The sequence below is a fragment of the Microtus pennsylvanicus genome, chromosome 7 (assembly GCF_037038515.1).
Source record: "Microtus pennsylvanicus isolate mMicPen1 chromosome 7, mMicPen1.hap1, whole genome shotgun sequence".
NCBI classification, from domain to species: domain Eukaryota; kingdom Metazoa; phylum Chordata; class Mammalia; order Rodentia; family Cricetidae; genus Microtus; species Microtus pennsylvanicus.
The window spans coordinates 25,906,005-25,927,818 of NC_134585.1; the positions used below are offsets into that span (position 1 = coordinate 25,906,005).

The 21,814-nt window shown below is 41.3% G+C and overlaps 1 protein-coding gene across 2 annotated transcripts; it reads left to right on the forward strand.

Annotated features, from left to right (window-relative positions):
- Nucleotides 1–21,004: 21,004 nt before the first annotated feature.
- LOC142853690 (DNA-directed RNA polymerase II subunit RPB4-like) lies at nucleotides 21,005–21,421 on the forward strand. 2 transcript variants are annotated; one of them, XM_075978876.1, is made up of 2 exons: nucleotides 21,005–21,261; nucleotides 21,355–21,421. In XM_075978876.1, exons 1-2 carry the CDS (start codon nucleotides 21,005–21,007, stop codon nucleotides 21,419–21,421), a joined length of 324 nt encoding a protein of 107 aa, XP_075834991.1. The 2 variants fall into 2 exon arrangements, with proteins under 2 accessions (XP_075834991.1, XP_075834990.1); XM_075978875.1 differs by having other exon boundaries at nucleotides 21,005–21,421.
- Nucleotides 21,422–21,814: the final 393 nt, after the last annotated feature.

Here is a 21,814-nt window from a genome sequence, read left to right on the forward strand (position 1 = left end):
ATATAAGAAGAACTCAAGAAACTAGACTGTAAAAGGCTAATCAACCCAATTATAAAATTGGCACTGAGCTGAACAGAGAATTCTCAACAGAAGAAGTTCAAAGGGCCAAAAGACACTTAAGGTCATGCTCACCTTCCTTAGCGATCAGGGAAATGCAAATCAAGACAACTTTAAGATATCATCTTACTCCTGTCAGAATGGCTAAAATAAAAAACACCAATGATAGCCTTTGCTGGAGAGGTTGTGGAGGAAGGGGTACACTTATCCATTGCTGATGGGAATGCAAACTTGTGCAACCACTTTGGAAAGCAGTGTGGCCATTTCTCAGGAAGTTCGGGATCAACTTACCCCAAGACCCAGCAATACCACTCTTGGGATTATACCCAAGAGATGCTCTATCATACAACAAAAGTATATGCTCTATGATGTTCATAGCTCATTGTTTGTAATAGCCAGAACCTGCAAACAACCTAGATGCCCTTCAGTGGAAGAATGGATGAAGAAAGTATGAAATAGATACATATTAGAGTACTACCCAGCAGTAAAAAACAATGACTTCTTGAATTTTGCATGCAAATGGACAGAGATAGAAAACACTATCCTGAGTGAGGTAAGCCAGACCCAAAAAGAGGAACATGGGATGTACTCACTCATATTTGGTTTCTAGCCATAAATAAAGTTCTTGAGCCTATAATTGGTGATCCTAGAGAAGCTAAATAAGAAGGTGAACCCAAAGAAAAACATACAGGCATCCTCCTAAATATTAACCTATCAGGCGAAAAAGAGACAGAGACAGAGACCCACATTGGACACAGGACTGAAATCTCAAGGTCCAAATCAGGAGCAGAAGGAGAGAGAGCACGAGCAAGGAACTCAGGACCGCGAGGGGTGCACCCACACACTGAGACAATGGGGATGTTCTATTGGGAACTCACCAAGGCCAGCTGGTCTGGGTCTGAAAAAAGCCTGGGATAAAACCTGACTCGCTGAACATAGCGGACAATGAGGACTACTGAGAACTCAAGAACAATGGCAATGGGTTTTTGATCCTACTGCATGTACTGGCTTTGTGGGATCCTAGGCAGTTTGTATGCTCACCTTACTAGATCTGAATGGAGGTGGGTGGTCCTTGGACATCCCACAGAGCAGGGAACTCTGATTTCTCTTTGGCTGACAATGGAGGGGAACTTGATCGGGGAAGGGGGAAGGAAATGGGAGGCAGTGGCAGGGCGGAGGCAGAAATCTTTAATAAATAAATAAATAAAAAGAATTGTCTTAAAGTTTTACAAGATCCAATGCTTTCAGTCCACACACACCAACAACTACTCCACAAGCAGATTCTGCAGAAGCAGATGTCATCCCTAAATAGGACAGTCTTTTATCTACCTGGAGCTTGTAACTTGGAGGTGCTGTGACTGCAGTAAGCACTGCCAGCTGTCCTGGGAGACTCACCTCGTTGGGTTTGGGGCGGGGGTAGGTTGGCAAAGTGGTGCTGTCTCCATCTACAAGCCTAAAGGTGGAGCCTGGCAAACCTTAGAGAGGACGACTTCAAGGGAAGAGAGGTGGCTGGCAGCCCGGAATTCACAAGGAAACTTTCATAATCCTCACCCCAAAGCCCTGTCAAAAATAGGATTCCATTTTCTGTGTGATATCTCAGATGAACCCCAGTGCTGATCTGGTATTCATCATCCATAAGAAACCAGAACCTGTCAAACGGTGGTGATCCTCACCTTTAATCCCAATATCCTTCAGGCAGAATCATCCACATCAGATTGTGAGTTCAAGGTTAACCTGGTTTATACACAGAGTGACAGGAAAACCAGGCTGTTACACACCTAAACCCTCTTACAAAGCAAAAAGTAAAAGAACCATAGAGCATAAATCCAAAGAGCCGAAAATAAAAGTATTAGAAGAATGTAATAAAAAGGAAAGGAAAGTCTAATAACTAATTGCATTGTAAACCTGAGTGGGCCGAAAAATACACTGTGTGACACACTGCAGTTTTCTAAAGGCTTGGGTGGTGGGATGAACCACTAACATTTTCAAATTAAATCATAAAGCACACACAGCAAAGGATGAAGACTAAGGTCCTTAATCTCTAGGTCAATTAAATGGAGGGAATTCTGCCATTGTGAGAGTTATTTTTGGTTGCCAACATGATACAACTGGAATGAACTAAAAGCCAAAAATGGAGGGCACACCTGTAAGGGATCATTTTTGATTGGTTTGTTCTTAATCTCAAGGAGGGAAAGACACTCCTTTGATGATTGAATTTGGTGGGAAGACACAGGCCTTTAATCCAGTTCATGATGCCAGAAGACACACCTTTAATTTCGGCCACGCCTTGTGCTGGAAGACTATATAAACACGTAGGTGGAGGCTTTGGCTCATTTGTCTCTGGCCCTCACTGTGTTCACATCTCTATTCCTTCCTGAGAATAAGATCCAACGTCTTTGGGATTCCAATAGATACTGAAGACCAGCCAAGAGAGAAAGCACTCCGGAGTGAGCAACTCCTGAAATTTTTGAAGTTTCAGTTCATAGCCAGCCATTGTCGGATTACCTGGACAGCAGCCTGTAAGTGATTCCCATAAATTCCAAGGGGGAGAGAGGTTGATTATATTGTTGTATAAGGTGCTCTGTTGTTTAGAGAACTCTGACCAATAAGTCAACAAGACTCTACCACATGAAATTAAACAAATGGGCCCAAAACTGGTGCTCAAATGCCCAATATTGTAGGGACCTGTCTCATTCAAACCATCACAGTGATTTCCTTAGCAGGATCTCAGGTTTTTGAGCCCTTAGTGACAATTAGCTAGTGCTGATAGGAAAGCTTTGGAAGTCATAGAGGCGAAACTTTAATAGGAAGTTGGTCACTGCCAGATAGAGAATTTATCCTGAAATGACATCAGCCACAAAAAAACCGAGCTTTATAGTCAAAAGACATTCTTTGTCTGGTCAAAATCTGAGTGCTGTAAAACCCTTCCTCTCTAGAACTGATTATTTTGATTATTTGTGTGATTTCTAGTTTGTGTTTTGAGACAAGATTTCTCTGTAGCTTTGGAGCCTGTCCAGGAATTAGTTCTTGGAGACTAGAGTTGTCTGGAACTAACAAAGTTCCTCCTGCCTCTGCCTTCTGAGTGCTGGGATTAAAGGTGTGTGCCACCACCACCTGACTAGACTTGGTTCTTAACTGAGGCATGATCACAGTCATGATAAAAATAACCAGGGCTCCTTTGTGGTGTAGAAGGTGGAAAAAATTACCAATAAAACCACAGTCGGTTTTGAGAACACAATTTTGAATGTTTGCTTGTGGTGAAATTACAAAGAAGCATTATAATTAATGTCAGATACTAGTCCATAAGGGACACAGCTTGCAGCTGTGCCTTTTCTTTTTACATAGGTTTCACTGTTAGACCCATATACAGCAATCGGCTTGTAAGATTAGTCCTGAAAGATTTGGAGTTCTATAATCTACATGACCTCAACATATAGATGTTCATTTCCTGTTGGATTTTTTTGAACTTTCTTCGATTTTTATTTGGTGTTTCATGTTTATATTTCTAATTTTTGGTGTCTTTCTATGGTTTATTTGTGAATCTTTTGTCCCTTTCTCAACTATTTATTATCTAAATTTCTGTTTTGAAAATTAAATACCGTATTTCCCTTATAATCATTTTGTCCTATATTAATATATATTAATGGATATACCACACGTAACAAACTGGTTATGACTTTCCATGCATCCCTCTACTGTACTTTGAACATATTTCCTCATCTATTTAACTTCCTCCTGTTTGTCTTGTGACTGATCTTATGACTTATAAAAACCTCAGCCCCCACCTTCCTCATAACACAAACAACATAAAATATGTCTATATTCTGTATGTGGACCTCCTTTGTTTCTTGCAAATTATATCTAATTGTGCCTCAATTCATTATAAAACAATTGTTTACTAGTCACTGTGCTTATTGTGGTACCATATCCACAGTCTCTTTATATGCTATGCTAAAGTTCGATTTTTTTAATTTAAATTTTCCTCTGGTTCCACATTCAGGCCATTTTGATTGTGAATGAATAGGTCATTAGTGGGATGCTGAGATGGATTTGACATACCAAGGACACTCAATATTAATTTTCTGAATAAGTTAATGAGGTAAAGGAGGTTATACTTTATTTACTGTGCTCATTTGATTGTGAGCTCAAGGTAATCCTGCAACATCTATCTGTGTAGATACATTCCTTAGCGTCCTCTCTCCTAAAGTATTTTCTCTCAGTATGGTGTTTATAATGGATAGCACAACACCGTGACCAACATGAATGATGGGGAAGAAAGAGTTGATTCATATTTCATTTCCAAGGCTGCTGTTCATCTCTGGCGTATCTTAGGGCAGGAACTCAACTGAATAGCATCTTTGAGGCAGGAGATTATGCAGAAGCCATAGAAGGGTGCTCTTCCTAGCTTGCTCAGTCTGCTTAAGTATAGAACCCAGGACAACCAGTCCAAGCATAGTACCATTTAAATAGACTGAACCCTCCCACATTAATCACTAATTGAGAAAATGAATAAACGCTGTATATCATAGAGGATTTATTTCCTCAATGGAGTTCCTCTCTTCTCTGGCTCTAGGTCATGTCAATTGTTTATTATTTAGGTTTGAGAGATTTGGGGAATCCAAGATGCCTGGAATCTGCCTGTGCTGGAGTCATTTTTCGGAATAGCCACACTTGCTACGTATGTCTCATGTATTTAAGGGTTTTTTTTTTTTGATATTTCAATGTTCACACAAGTATAGGAATTCCTTTCATTCTTTCAAATTCCCTCGGTTTTAATATTTGAAGTATCCAGAAGATATCCTCTGGATTGTAATTTGGCTAGAACATTATCTTTTTTACCTATAATTGAATTTGTATCACTTATCACTTGATAAGATTGTCCAAAATATTTCATTTTGGTTCATTGTTGAAAATAATCAAATCATTACTTCTATGATGTAAGAATTTCTATTTGATTGACACATCAGCGATACCCTCTTGGATCTTTACTGTGATTCCTTGTCTACTGTTTGAGGTTGGGCTCTTCTAGTATTTCTATGTTTTTGAAGTGCATCATTAGTTTTGTTTTTGAAATCTAAGATTTGATGACCGTGGATTTATAGTGCTAGACCTACATCTTAACATTGATTAATTTCTGGTTATTAGCATTTCCTGCCAACAAGCAAAGAAATAGAATTGAGACGACACATCATGGCCAGGGCCTTGGACGAAGACATCCTTGACAAAGATTTCAAGATCTTAACACCTCTAGGCGCAGGTTCTTTCGGGGAGGTGAAGCTTGCCTGCCACATTCCCACAAAAACACAGGTTGCTGTCAAGATCCTTAGGAAAAAAAGAAATAGTTTGGGTAAGATGAACTCTGAAGTAAAGATCCTTCAGACTTTGGAACACAGGAACATCATTCATTTTTTTCACGTCATTGACACACAGTCAAGGACTTATATAATCACGGAGTATGTGGCTGGAAAAAATCTACATATGTTCCTCAGTGAGGTTGGATGTTTAAAGGAGCAGGAGGCTAGACCCATCTTCCAACAGGTTGTATCAGCGGTGCACTTTCTCCACCAAAGACGCATTGCACATCGTGATATTAAATTGAAGAATATCCTTATTGACGGATATGGCAATGTCAAGCTTTGTGATTTCGGTTTGTCAATTCATCTTGCAAAGGGTCAGATATTGAAGACAGTCTGTGGTTCTTTGCAGTATATGGCTCCAGAGATCTTAGCAAGGAAACCTTATGATGGGCTGGCTGTTGACATGTGGAGCTTGGGAGTCGTCCTATATGTAATGGTCACAGGACAATATCCATACACAGAAAAAACATTAGATGGTATGCACAAGCTCATCACCAAGACAAAGTATCCCATCTTCGACTATTTGTCAAAACCCTGTCACATCATCATTGCAAAATTACTCACAGTTCCCACAAACAGGAGAATGATGTGGGAGTGTCATATATCAATCTGTTGATTTCATTGGCTCTAAGCAATAAAGAAACTGCCTCGGCCCATTTCATTGGTTAGAAGATAGGTGGGAGGAGTAGACAGAACAGAATGCCGGGAGGAAGAGGAAGTGAGGTCAGACTCCACAGCTCTCCTCTCCAGAGCAGACGCCTTCAGAGAGACGCCATGCTACCTGCTCCAGGGAAGACGCACACCATGCCCCAGCTCCGACCCAGGATGGACTTAGGCTAGAATCTTCCCGGTAAGCGCACCTAGGGGCGCTACACAGATGATTAGAAATGGGCCAGAGCAGTGTTTAAAAGAATACAGTATCTGTGTAATTATTTGGGGCATAAGCTAGCCGAGCCAGGCAGGCGGCTGGGGTGTTTTGGGACGCAACCCTGCCGCCGCTCCATATTACTACAAATGACGCCCAGACGTGTGGCTAACTGAGTCCACAGAAAACCTGAGAAGGCTTAAAAATAAGGGAGAGAGAGTTTAACACAGATTTTTGCTGTTTGTTGGTGGTGTGCTGTAGAGAGATTTCCTGATTCGACAACAGCAGCAGAAAAAACGCTGTGTCATTTCAAAGCGTGGCTTCCTGGGGCCGTGCCGCCAGTGAAAACTCTGGCTTTATGTTTGTGTTCCCGTTTGGGATCAGAAGGAGAGTGCTCTGAGACCTTGATGATGATTCAGAGCTCCCCGCCTGCTCCTGGGCAGAAGGCAGAATCAGGCTTAGGCAGGCGGAAGAGCGTGGCAGATTCCTGCCGCCATACAGGGACGTGTTTTCAGACTGCGCAGTGCTCTGCATGTCAGATTTGGATGTAACTTGGATGAAAAGAATTTCTGTGCTGCACGCTCAGTCTCAGAATTAAAGTGCTGAGTGCCACTCCTACCTGGTAGCCCCAAGAGGCTTCCTGACTCAGCTTTAGCTGCAAATCCCTGCAGCTCATTAAGAGGTCCTGCCACGAAACACTTAAACGGTGGTGACGAAAAGCTGAACGCATGCTTTTCGGTTTTCAGCCGTAGCAGGAAAAAAGCTGCGCTGTTTAAAAATGCCGGCTTTCTGGGCCATCCTGCCAGGGCAAACTCTGACTGTCTGAGGCAGGAGGGCCGGCTACCGAGAGAGGACTTGAGTGTTGTCTGTTGTAGCTTGCTGGCTGGCAGGGACCTTGAATGCCATAGAGGTGTGGCTATAAACATGGCTGCAGCCTGTATATCCGCCATGAGGCTGGAAAGCTAAGGAATGGACTGGATCTAGCTGGCAAAGCCACGGCTTTAGTCCTACTGAGATTGCTTGGCAAATTAAAGACTCACGTGGTCAGAAAAAGAGAGATATACAGTAAAGAGAGATTCAAAGACAGAGAAAATTTCTGAATGGTTTAAAGTGTGTTAAAAATATATGCAAGCTGAAAGTTGAAGTTCTTAAAGCAAAAAACAAAAAAAAAAGGAAGAGAGTTGTTGTGTGTACACACCTTTAATCCCAACACTTGGGAGGCAGAGGGAGATAGACCTCTGTGACTTCAAGGTGTGGTAGCACACGCCTTTAATCCCAGTGCCTAGAAGGCAGAGACAAACAGATCTCTGTGAGTTCAAGGTGTGGCAGCACACGCCTTTAATCCCAATGCCTGGGAGGCAGAGACGGGCGGATCTCCGAGAGTTCAAAGACAGCCTGGTCTACAGATGTACGCTCAAAAAGCAAAAAGTTAACCTAGGAATGTCACAGCTTAGATCCTTAAGCGCCTAGTGATTTAAAGGCACAAATCAAAAGTGCTCCTGGATAGTAAAAAATTGCAGATTCACAATAGGACAGATTCAGACCGCTAAACGAGTCACACTGTTGGATGAATGTACGTTGGCTTGGGAGAGAGAAGAAAAAGAATATAGAGAATAAAGTTAATGGTTTAAAAAGAAAAAAGTAAAAGTAAAGTCTTTAAAGAGACAGAGTACAGATAGTTATAGATATAAATAAAAATAAGCCGCGTAAAGATGAAAAATTCACAAAGAGTCTGGATTATGTACATTGTGTTTTCTTTAAATTTTTTGACTGTGAAGGAGCTAAGTACAGAGAGACATTTCATTATATGGGCTGCCCAGTGGAACCAGAACGGATATCATGAGGGTATGATTTCAGAATTTGGATCTAAGGATATGATACTTTGGAAAAGAGATTCTTCTTTTGTTTTCACAGAGGATGAGACTCTATGGATTTCTTCTATTCCGATTTGGTATGATGGACCACGTCCTCCTGAAGGGTTGCTGTGAACATCTTCAGAAAATTGCCTTGCTCAACTGCCAACTGAGATAAACCTGGCACACAGGTTACACCCTAAAATCATTAACGACGCCCCCATTCAGCAGGAAGCAGTTTGGAGAGAAAAAACTGCGCCCATGTTCCCAAATATAGTTTATAAATGTTCTTTTACATTTAAAGGGGGATATGATATAGATATGAATAATTTGCATTAGTATAGATTTTGCTTTAGTGATAGAGATTTACGGTCAATTTTGTTATATGTATAAATGTTTCTGATGTAACTTTTACTTGATAACTGTTTTGTTATATGTAATTTTGCTATGTTAAGGTTAAAGCCTTCCTTTTTTGTTTAAACAGAAAAAGGGGAAGTGATGTGGGAGTGTCATATATCAATCTGTTGATTTCATTGGCTCTAAGCAATAAAGAAACTGCCTCGGCCCATTTCATTGGTTAGAAGATAGGTGGGAGGAGTAGACAGAACAGAATGCCGGGAGGAAGAGGAAGTGAGGTCAGACTCCACAGCTCTCCTCTCCAGAGCAGACGCCTTCAGAGAGACGCCATGCTACCTGCTCCAGGGAAGACGCACACCATGCCCCAGCTCCGACCCAGGATGGACTTAGGCTAGAATCTTCCCGGTAAGCGCACCTAGGGGCGCTACACAGATGATTAGAAATGGGCCAGAGCAGTGTTTAAAAGAATACAGTATCTGTGTAATTATTTGGGGCATAAGCTAGCCGAGCCAGGCAGGCGGCTGGGGTGTTTGGGGACGCAACCCTGCCGCCGCTCCATATTACTACAGGAGAATAACAATATTTCAACTTGTGAAAAGACCATGGCTGGGCACCATGAAAAAACATACAACACCTACAACTAAAGATATCCTTCCACAGCTTGTAGAGACTATGTGCACCATGGGTTATAACTTGGAAGATATTTTTTCATCACTAAGATACAGGCAACCAAATAACGTAACAGCAACTTTTAATATTCTAAAACACAAATTGAGGTGTGAGAACAGTTTCCAGCAAACTGAGCATCCATGTTTAAAGGGAAGCCACATAAATACTAATCACCTTGTATTCTCATTGAAGAGGAGAGCGAGTGAACCAGCCCTTAAAACAATTAGAGAAGCTGGGAAGAGACAATCTAAAGAAGAGTATGTAGAAGGAAGACTAAGGAGATGTCAATGTCTTCTCAAGCTCAACATATACTCCTGCCTGGAGCTGAAACCTTGTTCAGACTTCACAGTATCAGAAAAGGGTGTCCTGATGGCAAATGTTATCAAGTGTGCTACATGGGACATTGGAGACAACATGAATTCTGTGGACAGTTCGCCTGGTGATCTCTCCTTATCTGAATCAACCTTGGATGGAAGACCCAAGGTGTTTCTGAACATGGACTTCTCGACGGAGGAACCATCCCTGGAAACAAATATGCCCAATGACCAGTCTCAGAGTGGATCCATAACCTCTGCATCCAGGCCATTCAAGTGCTGGAAACGGATGAGGAAGCGAATTTCCCATGTACTCGCTGAACTGTTGTTCTGTGGAATGCCCATTCCAGAGTTAACTCTGAGTCCTTGTGTAAGCTTCAAAGAAAGAGATGATGTGATAGTGTAATCAGTATGGGGCCCAATTGCTTTGGCCACCAAGATGTTCCCTTCCATTGTATTTTAACTCTGTTATATTAATAAATATATTTTTCTAAATGACAAAAGTACAGTCTCACATGGCACCTGTTATGTATCTCCCCTCTGAAGTCAAAACCACACAGAAACACAGAGAGAAATTCATGAACACATTCAACTGGGTGTTAGGGCTTATGAGGTACACAAACGTAAACCACAAGCCCTCCACATGGTGTTGGCTCATGACTTATTTAGTATCATATTGCATATAGACATTGTCTCACATAAACATATATGTGTATGTTTCAGGTCTTCCTAGTCATTCCCTGCCTTCCTGATCAAGCAACAGCCCCTTTCTCATATCTACACATCAGGGTCTATTGTATAAATCATCTCTTTCAACTTAAGGCCCACTTATATAAATCTAATTCATTATTAAACTTTGCTATATCACCCCCTGCCTGATTATCATGGTCACAATATTCACAAAAGGCAAGTGTCTCTTTCTTTTATATTTCTCTACTTTTCATCTCACCCATACACAGGGATGGATAAGTATTATGTACTACACAGGAGTCCTTACACTACATTCAAATCACTACAAGAGGATGACAGTGTAGGGGGCAATTCCTCCTGTGCATTCCCTCCAAAACTGCCATGGTCCTCTCATACAGAATCGGTTTAGCCCCTGTTAGGTACAAACTTTCATGTAACAAAACCACACATAGACTGGAGTTCATTAGCACACAGCGTGGAGTTAGAGTTTCTGTTGCTGTGGAGTACACATTGACTACTTACAAAGGAAAATATTTAGCTAAGTAAAGCTTCAGAGGTTTAGTCCAGGATCATCCTGCCTAACCATGGTGGCATGCATGAAGACATGGTGCTGATGAAGGAGCTGAGAGTGGATGATGATGTAAATTTTCATCCTACAGATAATGGGAAGTAGTGAAGTTCACTGCACATGGCTTGAGTCCGTATGCCACCTCAAAGCTCAACTGCACAGTGACATTCCAAAAACAAGGGCTCAATTCTCCAACAAAGCTGCCACCTTTCATCCCTGTACCCTATAAATTTGTAGTAATTTCATAATGCAAATATCCTTTTATGCAGCTTCAAATTCCCCCATTGTATATCACAGTCTCAACAATGTTTGAACTAAACGTTGAATGTCTACTCTGAGGATGTTCATATAATCTTTTAATTGTAATCTGCTGAAAACTTAAAAACCAAAAGCCATTTTAAACACTTTCAGCCTAAAATGGTAAAAAGATATGCACCTCTGTTCAAAAAGTAGGGAAGAGAACATAGTGAGGAGATACTAGAGCAAAGCAAAGCTCGACCAAAAACATCAGTGCTTCCTCCAAACTCTGGATCTTTAACTCTGATGCCAAAACACTTTTTAGTTATCCAACTTTTTTTCAGCTCATTGCTGGCAACATACTTTCTTTTTTCCATTTTAAATGATTTTTATAATATGATCTTTTTCATTTTGCATAGCTATTCCTGTTCAAACTCCCTTCTCATTTCCTGCCTCACGCATTCTTCACCCTCATCCCATTAAATAATAATGTGAAACCAAAGGAAAACATATAGAGATCCACCTGGAAATTGGAAGCAGAGAAGATTGCCAGGCAAAAGTTGGTAGCATGGGCATGGAAAAGTTGTAGGGGATAGAAGAGGGAGAGAGAGTAGTGAGAAGAGGAGGGATGGGGAGATTGGGGGAGTGGGATTGTTGAGATGGAGGAAGGACGGATATGGGAGCAGGGAATGAGATATCTTAATTAAATGTTATGGCGTAAATGAACGGCAGATAGAAATTATTATAGAATATTGCACTAATAAGGGAAGGACATAAAATACCGAGGTTCCCGAGGAGAACAGAAAAGCAGATGTGAATGCGGGGAGCACGCACGCAATCTTTATAAGTAAAAAATTACTTCAGTGGACCCTGACATTCAAGCATGGTTATTTGCTGGCCTACCCATACATCTCTCCCTTTTGTGTAAATAAGACAGAGCTAAATCAAATACAGCTACATACAAGAGGTACAAATAATAAAGATAAGAAATAATAATCAGTAAGAAACATATAACAAAAGTTTTGCTAAACATTCTATCTCAAGTACTCTAAACAATGTCGAGAGTAACTACAACTATCTAATCTTCAATCCGTCAAAGATCTGAAAAGGAAAGTAATATTACATAAGTAACCAGGAAGAACAAAGAGAAATTTCCAAAATATGCAACAAATGCAGAGACAACTTGGGGTTGGAAAGATGCTTGGCTTTAGAGGGGTTCCCAGAGTTCCACGGGGATGTCTGCAGCTAGGACCCTGCGCAGTGTAGGAGAGGGTGCCTGAACTGACTTTGGCCCATGGTCAGACTGATGACTATATTGAATGAACTAGTCAAAATAGTTGACAAAATATTTCTGGACTTTCACTTTGATTCTGTACTACTCCTCCCTGGTTTTTCGTTTTTTTTTTCCTTTAAAAGGGCCTGTAGTAGACAAAGCACGGTTCCTTCTTCTCTCAAGGCTGAGGGATCTCTGCCACAGCAGCAGAATAAAAATTCCTCTTGCTATTGACAACTGTTCTGAGAGTGTCTCTTGGGGTGTCCTCCTCCTTGGTGGGGCTTTTGGTCCCAACAAGAGAAGCAGCTACACTTTTCTGATAACCAATGGTTCTGGCATCCACAAAATCTTGGTGTACTCTGTCAATACAGGCTTCAAGTTCACACCTTCACACAATTTCACTATAGACTTCCATTGAGGGTCACTCTTGACAAATGCCTGGCCTCAACCGCTTTCCTTATGTGAAAGACAAGATACTTAACTGCTGTTCTTCTTCTTGGGACTCTAACCTCAGAACCATGTAGCTAAGGTGGACAGGTTCTGTTACTAGCTGGATCATGGTCCCTGGTTTAATTACACCTTCACCTCTTTTCGGTTTCTCTTTGTTTCGTTCACTAACTTTGCTTGACTCCTCAGGAATTTGCTGTGGATACTGTGCTTGCCTAAATCTCACGGATCCATCAGCAAATAGCCTACTAGAGGTGGGATTAAAGGCATGTACCACAGCAGCTTGCTCTAAGCTTTTCTTTAATTCCTTTTCACTAGTTGTTAACTTAACTGGGTTGATCTGGCTTTGATGTCACCACTCCTTTTATTTCATATCTCAATGTGGTTTTCTGCTTAAATGTAAGATTCAACTCCATTCTTCTGAATTCCTGGTGCTCTTTTAACTTAAATTTTATTAAAGATTTCTGTCTCTTCCCCACCACTGCCTCCCATTTCCCACCCCCTTCCCCAATTAAGTCCCCCCCCATCCTGAAAAGCAATCAGGGTTCCCTATCCTGTGGGAAGTCCAAGGAACTCCTACCTCCATCCAGATCTAGTAAGTTGAGCATCCAAACTGCCTAGGCTCCCACAAAGCCAGTGCATGCAGTAGGATCAGAAACCCATTGCCATTGTTCTTGAGTTCTCAGTAGTCCTCATTGTCCGCTATGTTCAGCGAGTCCGGTTTTATCCCAGGCTTTTCCAGACCCAGGCCAGCTGGTCTTGGTGAGTTCCCAATAGAACATCCCCATTGTCTCAGTGTGTGGGTGCACCCCTCGCGGTCCTGAGTTCCTTGTTTGTGCTCTCTCTCCTTCTGCTCCTGATTTGGACCTTGAGATTTCAGTCCTGTGCTCCAATGTGGGTCTCTGTCTCTGTCTCCTTTCATCGCTTGCTGACGGTTAATATTCATGAGGATGCCTATATGCTTTTCTTTGGGTTCTCCTTTTTTAGCTTCTCTAGGATCACTAATTATAGGCTCAATGTCCTTGGTTTATGGCTAAAAACCAAATATGAATGAGTACATCCCATGTTAATCTTTTTGGGTCTGGGATACCTCACTCAGGATAGTGTTTTCCATTTCCATCCATTTGCATGCAAAATTCGAGAAGTCATTGTTTTTTACCACAGCGTAGTTCTCTAGTGTGTATATATTCCATACTTCCTTCATCCATTCTTCCATTGAAGGGCATCTAGGTTGTTTCCAGGTTCTGGCTATCACAAACAATGCTGCTATGAACATCGTAGAGCATATACTTTTGTTGTATGATAAGGTCTCTCTTGGGTATATTCCCAAGAGTGGTATTGCTGGGTCTTGGGGTAAGTTGATCCCGAATTTACTGAGAAACCGCCATACTGCTTTCCAAAGTGGTTGCACAAGTTTGCATTCCCACCAGCAATGGGTGAGTGTACCCCTTTCTCCACAACCTCTCCAACAGAGGCTATCATTGGTGTTTTTTTTTTTTAGCCATTCTGACAGGTGTGAGATGGTATCTTATAGTTGTCTTGATTTGCATTTCCCTGATCGCTAAGGAAGTTGAGCATGACCTTAAGTGTCTTTTGTCCATTTGAACTTCTTCTGTTGAGAATTCTCTGTTCAGCTCAGTGCCCCATTTTATAATTGGGTTGATTAGCCTTTTACAGTCTAGTTTCTTGATTTCTTTATATATTTTGGAGATCAGACCTTTGTCAGTTGCGGGGTTGGTGAAAATCTTCTCCCAGTAAGTCATATGGTTTTTTTCTTTCAGTTTATTTATATGGAGGATTACATTGATAGATTTGTGTATGCTGAACCAGCCCTGCATCTCTGGGATGAATCCTACCTGATCATAATGGATAATTTTTCTAATATGTTCTTGGATTCGGTTTGCCAGTATTTTGTTGAGGATTTTTGCATCCATGTTCATGAGTGAGATTGACCTGTAATTCTCTTTCCTGGTTGAGATTTTGTGTGGTTTTGGTATTAGAGTAACTGTAGCTTCATAAAAGGAATTTGGTAATGACCCTTCTGTTTCTATATTGTGGAATACATTAAGGAGTATAGGTATTAGCTCTTCTTGAAAGTTCTGGTAGAATTCCTCATTGAAACCATCTGGTCCTGGGCTTTTTTTGGTAGGGAGGTTTTTGATAACAGCTTCTAATTCTTCGCGACCAACAGGTCTGTTCAGATTGTTCTCCTGGTCCTGGTTTAACTTTGGTATATGGTATTTATCTAAAAAAGTGTCCATTTCTTTTACATTTTCTAGTTTTGTGTTATATAGGCTTTTGTAGTAAGATCTAATGATTCTCTGAATTTCCTCTGTGTCTGTGGTTATGTCCCCCTTTTCATTTCTGATCTTATTTATTTGTGTGTTCTCTCTCTGTCGTTTAATTAGTATGGATAGGGGTTTGTCGATCTTGTTGATTCTCTCCAAGAACCAGCTTTTTGTTTCATTGATTCTTTGGACTGTTTTCTGTGTTTCTATTTTGTTGATTTCAGCCCTCAGTTTTATTATTTCCAGTCTTCTACTTCTCCTGGGTGCGCCTGCGTCTTTTTTTTCTAGAGCTTTCAGGTGTGTTGTTAAGTCCCCAATGTACGCATTCTCCGTTTTCTTTAAGTGGGCAATTAGTGGTAAGAACTTCCCTCTTAGCACTGCTTTCATTGTGTCCCATAGGTTTGAGTATGTTGTCTCTTTATTTTCATTAAATTCAAGGAAGACTTTAATTTCTTTCTTAATTTCTTCCTTGACCCAGGTGTGGTTCAGTAGTTGACTGTTCAGTTTCCATGAGTTTTGGCTTTCTGTGGGTAGCATTGTTGTTGCCTTCTAACTTTAATCCGTGGTGATCAGATAGGACACAGGTGGACACTGATATTTTTTTGTATCTCTGTGGCTTTCCTTTGTTTCCAAGTATGTGGTCAATTTTTGAGAAGGTTCCATGAGCTGCAGAGAAGAAGGTATATTCTTTCCTATTTAGGTGGAATGTTCTATAGATGTCTGTTAAGTCCATTTGCTTCATTACCTCCAATAATTCTCTTAATTCTCTATTAGGTTTCTTTCTGATTGACCTGTCCCTTGGAGAGAGAGTTGTGTTGAAGTCTCCTACTACTAGAGTATGTGGATTTGATGTCTGCCTTGAGTTCTAGTAATATTTCTTTTACATAAGTAGGTGCTTTTATATTGGTGGCGTAGATATTCAGGGTTGAGATGTCATTCTGATGAATTGTTCCTGTTATGAGAATAAAGTGACCATCTCGGTCTCTTCTGATTGATTTTAGTTTGAAGTCAGTTTTGTTAGAAATTAGTATGGCCACACCTGCTTTTTTCTTAGGACCATTTGCTTGAAACACCTTTTCCCACCCCTTTACTCTGAGTAGGTGCCTGTCTTTGTGGTTGAGATGTGTTTCTTGCAAACAGCAGAATGTTGGATCCTGTTTTCGTATCCAATCGTTTAGTCTGTGCCTTTTTAGAGGTGAATTGAGCCCATTAATATTAAGTGATATTAATGACGAGTGGTTGTTTACTCCGGTTATTCTTATTGCTTTTGGTAGTAGAGATGGTGTGTCTCCCTTCTTTGAGATGTGGTGGTGAAGGGTCGCTAGATGCCTGAGTTATTATAGGCAGTGTTGGCAGTGTTGGATTCCTTGGGTTGCGATTTTCCTTCTTTACTTTCTGAAGTGCTGGATTTGTGGCTATGTACTGTTTAAATTTCTTCTTATCCTGGAATGTTGATGGAGGAAGGTCATTGGCTAATAAAGGAACTGTCTTGGCCCATTTTATTGGTTAGGACATAGGTAGGTGGAGTAAACAGAACAGAATGCCAGGAGGAAGAGGAAGTGAGCTCAGACTCGACAGCACTCCTCTCGGGAACAGACCCCTCAGAGAGACGCCATGCTCCCCGCTCCAGGGAAGATACACGCATGAAGCTCCGACCCAGGATGGACTTAGGCTAGAATCTTCCCGGTAAGACCGGTGCTACAGTTTATTAGAAATGCGTTGATCGGGATATCAGAATTAGCCAGTAAGGCCTAGAGCTAAAGGGCCAAGCAGTCTTTAAAAGAATGCAGTGTCCATTTAATTATTTTGGGTAAAGCTAGCCGTGCAGGTGGCCGGCGTCTGGCCTTTCCGTCTCCATGCATCTGGACGCCCCGACCTCTCCGCCTCCGTGCCGAAAACACATTTTTTTTCCATCCAAAAAATCTTGGTGTACTCTGGCAATACAAGCTTAAAGTTCACACCTTCACACAATTTAACTATAGGCTTCCATTGAGTGTAACTCTTGACGAATGCCTGGCCTCAACCGCATTCTTTATGTGAAAGGCGAGATACTAAAATGCCATTCTTCTACTTTGGACTTTAATGTCAGAACAATGTAGCTAAGGTGGACAGGTTCTGTAACTAGCTAGATCATGGTCCCTGGTTAATTACACCTTCACCAATTTTTGGTTTCTCTTTGTTTCCTTCACTAACTTTGCTTGACTCCCCTGGAATTTGCTGTGGATACTGAGGTTGCCTAAATATCAGGGATCCATCAGCACATACCCTACTAGAGGTGGGAATAAAGGCATGTACTACAACACCTGGCTCTAAGCTTTTCTTTAATACCTTTTCACTAGTTATTAATAACTAGGTTGATCTTGCCCTGATGTCACCACTCCCTTTATTTCATATCTTAATGTGTTTTTCTCCTTAAACACAAGATGCAACTCCATTCTATGGCTTTCCTGGTGCTCTTTTCAACTTAAATTTTCTACATCTTTCATTTTTTCAATGCTCATTTTGCCTCTTTTCTTTATAAATACTACTTAGTGTGACTACAAACTACAGCATGACAGAGACTATACTATTGTTTTTTGTTGGTGTTGTTGTGAGATTTCCTCTGCCTAAAGGATCAGTTCCAATCTTGCAACTGTGTACTTAGTCAGACTGTTCAGAAAAGGGCAAAACCCAGATATTTCTTCATGAATATATCACAAGATTACCTAGAGAAAATACTAATTTTATTGTCCTCTGAAACCTCTCAGTGAAGTCACACAACCTTCAAATCCCAATCAGCACAGCTGTCTTTTTTTCTCCTAATTGTATGCCCTAAGAGGAGCACTTAAACCTTTGAATTGTTTTTCTAATCCACAGTACTATAGTCCATATTCCTTCATCAGAAACACGATCACAGAAAGACTCTAGTTTTTGGTATCAACTTTATATTAGTTATGGTTCTGTTGCTTCAAAGAAACATAATGATAATTGCAACTCTAATGACAGAAATCATTTGATTGGGTGGCTACACTCTCAGATGCTTAGTCCTTTGTCATGGTGTTCAACACTGTAGTGTGTGGACAGACATTCTACATACATGTGAATTCTCAGTGATAGGAAGTGAACTGATACACTAACAATGGCTTGTGCATAGATGAGAGGTCAAGGCCTGCTTCTACAGTGGCATACTTTATCCAACAAGGCCACACCACTCCACCTAATCCACATCTGCAAATGCCTTTCCTATTAGAGTATTGGAGACAAGTACTTCAAAATACCACAAATGATAACCTGATAAACAGGTCAGGTCTTGGAAAATAGAGAACTGCATATATGCGCACACACAACATGCACACACATTCGCACACACACACACACACACACACATATGAACACTTTTGTACTTCTCGGGCATGCTCAGTACAAATATCTATAAACATGCACACAATGTCACCAGGCACAAATAACCCAGCTCTATAATAACAAGATACTTTGAGCCCCATATATTTCTATGTCATTGAAAATCTGAGTGCTGAAAAACCCTTCCTTTCTAGAACTGATTCTTTTGACTGTTTGCTTGCTGATGTTTGTTTTTTGAGACAGGGTTTCTCTGTATCTTTATAGTCTGCCAAGTAATTAGTTCATGTAGACTAGAGTTGCCTGGCCCTAACAAAGTACCTCCTGCCTCTGCCTCCTGAGTGCTGGGATTAAAGGTGTGTGCCACCAGCACCTGACTAAAATTGATTCTTAACTGAGGCTTGATCACAGACATGATAAAACAACCAGGGCTCCTTTCTGGTGTAGAAGGTGAGAATAAAGAAAATAAACCAATAAAACCTCTGTTGGTCTGAGAAAAGAAGATAGATTGGTTTCTTGTGGTGAAAATACAAAGAGGCATTATAAATAATGTCAGATACTAGTCCATAAGAGGCACAACACCATTCAGTAAAAGAGGCTACCTATAGATCAGGACAACGTTTTCAATAACTCCATATCCAATAGTTGGAGTATATTTTCAATATATAAAACTCAAAACCTAGATATAAAAATCAGTAAACCACCTCAAAATGGATAAAAACTTAGATGATATTCAAAGTGAAAACTGAAATGAATGTGAAACAAAGAAATTTTCTGAAGCCCTGCATGACTGGTGGAGGCCCCAGCAGGCTGACCAACTCTGAAGCCATCAAGGCTTAGATTGTTTGACCCTAGAATGCAAACACTGAAGAGGAGTCGCCCCAGAGACTACCTCTCACACCACAACTGATGAAAACGCATGAGAATTGTATTAATTTTGTCATGACAGTGTCCCTCAGCATTCGAGAAGCCAAGAGACCTCGAATAGCTGGTACAGGCTACTATTAATGGAGAAAGCTACAGAAGCAATAGGGCTTGTTCTTTTACTATTATGATTTGCTTATTCGAAAGGGCTGTTACCAATAATTGGCTGGAGAACTCTTGCCAGAACAGATGAGGTAAGAGGTCATTTTGACCCCATTTCCCAGGGACTGAATAAAAACATACGTGTATGGGGAATTGTTCAGGAACTGAGTCAACATCTTAAAGGTTATCTTGCCCCAATTTCTGGCAACATATGTGCATATATGGCTCTTAGGTCCTTGCTCCCCAGGGAACGAGGGGAAGCACTATGGCATGGAGCCTGAGAAGGTTCAAAATTGTCAGAAATGTCTTCAGAATTGTCTTAAAGTTTTACAAGATCCAAAGCTTTCAGTCCACACACACCAACAACTCCTCCACAAGCTGGTTCTGCAGAAGCAGATGTCTTTTATCTACCTGGAGCTTGTAACTTGGAGGTGCTGTGATTGCAGTTAGCACTGCCAGCTCTCCTGGGAGACTTACCTGGTGGGGTTTGGGGTGGGGGTGAGGGTGGGACAGTGGTGCTATCTCCAGGCACAAGCCTAAAGGTGGAGCCTGGCAAACCTTAGAGAGGAAGAATTCAAGGGAAGAGAGGTGGCTGGCTGCCTGGAATTCACAAGGAAACTTTCATAATCCTCACCCCAAAGCCCTGTCAAAAATAGGATCCCATTTTCTGTATGATATCTGAGATATACCCCAGTGCTGATCTGATATTTATCATCCATAAGAAACCAGAAACTGTCAAATGGTTCTGATTCTCACCTTTAATCCCAACATCCTTCAGGCAGAATCATCCACATCTGATTGTGAGTTAAATGCTAACCTGGTTTACACACCGAGTTCCAGGACAACCAGGGCCTTTATACACTTAAAGCCTCTTACAAAATCCAAAAATTAAAAATCACCATAGAGCCTAAAATCCAAAGAGCCAAAAATAAAAGTAGTAGAAGAATTTAATAAAAAGAAAAGTAAAGTCTAAGGACTAATTGCATTGTAAACCTGAGTGGACAGAAGAATATGCTGTGTGACACACTGCAGTTTTTTTAAAGGCTTGGGTGATGGGATGAACCACTAACATTTACAAATTAAATCAGAAAGCACAGACAGCAAATGATTAAGGCTAAGCTCTTTAATCTCAAGGTCAATTCAATTATATGGAGGGATTTCTGCCATTGTGAGAAATGTTTTTGTTTGCCAACATGACTACAACTGGAATGAACTATAAGCCAAAAATTGAGGGCACACCTGTAAAGGATCATTTTTGATTGGTTTGTTCTCAATCTCAAGAAGGAAAAGACACTCCTTTGATGATTGAATTTGGTGGGAAGACACAGGCCTTTAATCCAGTTCAGGACGGCAGAAGACACACATTTAATTTCGGGCCCACCTTCTGCTGGAAGAATATATACACACCTAAGAAGTGGCTTTGGCTCATTTGTCTCTGGCCCGCACCTTGTTCGCATCTCTGTTCCTTCCTGGGAACAAGAGCCAACTTCTTTGGGATTCTAGCAGATACTGAAGACCAGCCAAGAGAGAAAGCACTCTGGACTGAGCAACTCCTGAAATTTTTGAAGTTTCAGTTCATAGCCAGCCATTGTCAGATTACCTGGACAGTAGCCTGTAAGTGATTCCCATAAATTCCAAGGGGGAGCGTGGAGGTACATTCTAAAACAATGGTGGCCAGAGGCAGTGATCCTCAGGCTGCAGACATTGAAGAAGATGCCACTCAACTCTTCTTTCTGAAAGAGTTTGAGACAGTGGAGACACTCCTGAACTCTGAAGTTCACATGCTTCTGGAGCATCGAAAGCAGCAGATTGAGAGCACAGAAGATGAGCAGGAGCTTTCAGAGGTTTGCATGAAAACCCTGAACTATACAGCCCGTTTCAGTCATTTCAAAAATAGAGAGACCATTGCCAGTGTTCGTAGCTTGCTTTTCCAGAAAAAGCTACATAAGTTTGAGTTGGCCTGTTCAGCTAATCTTTACCCAGAGACTGCTGAGGAGTCCAAAGCTCTGATTTCAAGTCTGGAAGGGCGTTTTGAAGATGAGATTCTCGATGATATCCAGATCAAGTGCAGCTTCCAGTACTGATGTTCACACCCTGCTCCTGAGATTGCTCAGAACGCCACCACATCCCAGCCTGGGTAGCCTCACACAGGAGTGCTGAAGAAAAAGACACTTGGGTCCCTTTGCTTTATTGAGATATAATGTCCCTCTGTGGTCCTCAGACTCATGATATTCCTCACGCCTCACTCAGCCAAGTGCTGGGATTACAGGCGTGAGCCAACACTCAAACAGCTTAGATTTTTGGAGAGAAAAGGCTGGCTTGGTGAAGGTCTTGGTTGCTGTTTCCACAGTGACTATTGGACCATAGTTACTGTGTTTTCTTGGTGCAACCTTGTAAGGGCTGCAGTCTGGAACCTGTCAGGTAGAGTGATGTCCTGACTGTCTCTTACCTTGGTGGTTTTGGAGCCCATGTTGTTC